General features: G+C 53.5%; 1 protein-coding gene across 3 annotated transcripts in view; it reads right to left on the minus strand.

Annotated features, from left to right (window-relative positions):
* LOC104912788 (tropomyosin 1) overlaps window positions 1-2,994 on the minus strand; it is an 18,058-nt gene extending 15,064 nt beyond the window's left edge. Inside the window, exons 1-3 of one of the 3 annotated variants that reach the window (XM_031555285.1) lie at window positions 2,851-2,994; window positions 2,083-2,208; window positions 745-981 (exon numbers count right to left, since the gene is read on the minus strand). In XM_031555285.1, coding sequence (XP_031411145.1) covers window positions 898-981; window positions 2,083-2,208; window positions 2,851-2,964 — 324 coding nt within the window. In that variant the 5' untranslated portion in view covers window positions 2,965-2,994 and the 3' untranslated portion in view covers window positions 745-897. Of the gene's footprint in view, window positions 1-744; window positions 982-1,581; window positions 1,894-2,082; window positions 2,209-2,850 lie in introns of those variants that run through there. The other 2 variants (XM_031555286.1, XM_031555284.1) reach the window with 2 other exon arrangements.
* Window positions 2,995-3,000: the final 6 nt, after the last annotated feature.

Consider the following 3,000-nt stretch of genomic DNA (forward strand, 5'->3'; position numbering starts at 1 on the left):
GGCCGGCCGGCCGCCGTCCTTCGCCCGGGCGAGTTCCCGGGACGTGAGGAGCGGGGCTGAACGCGGGGCGGAAGGACGTGCCCCGCGCTGCCGAGGTGAGTCGGGCGGTGCTGCTCCCTCATCCCGTGTGAGGTTGCTCCGCCTCGGCAGCGGCGCTCCCTGCCCTGCTCTGCCCTTTTCCTGGGGCTCGGAACTATCCGAACGAGTCGAGCAAACACCGGGTCATGCAGTGCCCCAAGACACTTCACGTGGCCCAAAAGCACGGCAGCCTGACATTCCACGCACACCAGTAAGTACAGCGTTCTCTCAAGCCAGCTTCTCCACCCCGGGGTGACTGCACCCAACACCCGTCCCAACGAGCTCCCAAACGCTGCTCTCCAGCAAAGGGAAACAGCGCTGGGATTGGTCGGGGGGATCGTGCTTTTCAGGCAGGGAATCTGGTAGCACTGCTCTCGCCTTCATCCCCGGCGATTCCCAAATAGTCTGCATACTTTTCCTTATAAGGAATATCTCCCCTGGATCTGTATGCGGTTCCTTTGAACGAGCCCAATAAGGGCCCTGCTAGGAAGTGCCTCTCCTCCGTGCGGCCTCGCTCAGAAGACAGACATCTGATCCACATTACACACAGAACCTCTCTCTCATCCCTATGTGCGCTTATTATTGAGGTCTCTCTCAAAACTACACAACTTAATTGCTTCGCTTTATAGTTTGCTCTTTTAAAAAGTAAAGCAAGATAAAAGCACGTTGTCTTTGATGCCAAGTTGGCTTTAGTAACATTTCCCTTTCTAAAAGTATCCTTCCTCCACTTTGCTCTGTGACAACTCCTTAGCTTTGAGGCCGATTCTGAAAGCTGTGCTATAGGAAAAGGACGGTCGTGGCTTTGGAAGCGCTGCGATTTCACCACGTCCTGTAATTCAGACCCGAGATGTATTTGGAGAGAACTGGGTTGGACTGTAGGAGCCACGCTGCCCTGGGCCTTATCTGCAGGAACAGGAAATTTGCATTGCTCCATGCGTGAGTTACATTAATTAGATGTGTGTCAGGGGGCGGACAGGTGGGTGGGCTGAGGCCTGGGAGGGACACAGGCTCTTGCACTATTACCATATAAAGTGCTGAGCTATATATATCCCCCAGCCTGCTCCCAAGATCCCTGTCCTCTGAACTGCAAACCCAGCAAGTATCATCTTCCAATTTTCTCTCACACAAGACTGAACTTTTCTTTGAGGTGTGAAATCATCTTCAATTTTTCCAAGAATAAAAACTAGAAGCAGAGACTTTATCTGTGGGATGAGTGACTGAGCCCAACTAGCACCAGCACTAATGCATGTATGCCTACAACTCTCCTGCAGAAACAACCAGCAGCCCTTATTCTGCATCTGTGGGATGTACAGGATGTCCCAGCTGTCCCTCTCCCAGGCCTGTTAGCTCTCTGATTCTGTCTCATCGACTATCACAGCAATACTGTTCCAACCCAAGCTATTTTTCCCCATCATCTCAACTGACAATCCACAGCAAATGGAACAACAGCAAGTACACACAAAAAGCATGTGTTGAGTGAGCAGAAACCCAATCAATGCCTCGGACAATGTGCAAATCTCATGCAAGGAGGCAGTGCTGTGTCTCCCACCTCCCTGCCCAGGAGGTGCCAGGAGCCTGAGCCCAGCACAGCCGCAGAGCACTGCCTGGTGGGAGTCCTGGCTGTCCTGTGCAGTGGAGGTGCCTGTTCCTTGTATGAAGGGGGTGGTGGAAGGGACAGGGGTAACTTACATCTGTGGCCTTTTTGTCAGCCAGTTCCAACTTTTCCTGTGCATCTTTAAGGGACTCGGAGTATTTGTCCAGCTCATCCTCAGTGCCCTTCAGCTTCTTTTGCAGAGCCACCAGCTCGTCCTCCAGCTGTGACACGGGCGGAAGGTGGTGGAGAGGGGAGGGCAGGCAGGAAAAGGTGCAGCAGGCAATGTGATCGTGCAAAGGGAGAAGTGCGAGTGCAGAAGAGACAGAAAAGAACGGACGGACAGAGAGACAGAGAGAGAGAAAGAAGGAGAGACAGTTAGATTCTCTGTGCTTACAGTAAGGGCACGATACCTTGGCAGCATTCTCCTCTGCGGAGAGGAGGCTGTCCTCAGACTTGTGCAGCTCTTCCAGCACTTGGTCCCTCGAATCCTCCGTCACACGCAATTGCTTTTCCAATTGCACAATGTCATCCTCTAACTAGGTGCACAAGAGGAAATACAATGCACAGATACATTTCTCCCTGGGCACTGAAAAGGGGGAAGGTCATCTTTAAATCTCTCTCCTTTCCTCTGGCCTTCTCTGGGATCTCCAAGAAACTCACAACCATCATGCCTCCGACCCCCAAACTAACAAAACTCCATGTGTGCTGTTGGGGCGGCTTGGAGCAGACCAGGAAAATGGGACACATATCTGGAAAGAGGGGGAGCAGCTAGAACTGGACAAGTCTGCTGGATAGTGCTGGGGAAGGGGGGCACAAACTCAGCTTTAAGTCCTTTGCCAAATCACAGCATGTCTGTCCAGAGCTAACAGCTGCTCGAAGCAGTGTCCCTCAGCCATGCCCCTGTGACAAAGGCACGGAGGCCACGCTGCTGTGCCAGGACCCCTCCCCAGCAGGATGGAGCAGGGACACGTCTCCTGCCCGGCCCCGGGAGCCTCCAGCCACACGGCGTCAGAACGAAACTGTTTAGGGGAGTTTCAGTAGTTCAATCGGTCCTTCGGGCAATGGAAGGGGAGGTGGGGAAGGATACAATAAGGTACGTTAAAAAAAGGTTAGAGAAAGAGATCGCCTGGAAAGGCATGTGCCCCGGCACCAGTAACACCCGGTCTCTCGGTGCAGACCTGCTTGCTCCTCTCCTCCGCTGCCTTCTTGTCCGCTTCGGCTTGCTCGGCTCTGTCCAAGGCATTCTCCTTGTCCAGTTTCAGCATCTGCATCTTTTTCTTGATGGCATCCATGGCGGCGGTGGGTTAGGGCGCGTCCCGCGCGAAGTA

Source organism: Meleagris gallopavo, chromosome 12 (assembly GCF_000146605.3).
Source record: "Meleagris gallopavo isolate NT-WF06-2002-E0010 breed Aviagen turkey brand Nicholas breeding stock chromosome 12, Turkey_5.1, whole genome shotgun sequence".
Taxonomy (NCBI): Eukaryota; Metazoa; Chordata; class Aves; order Galliformes; family Phasianidae; genus Meleagris; species Meleagris gallopavo.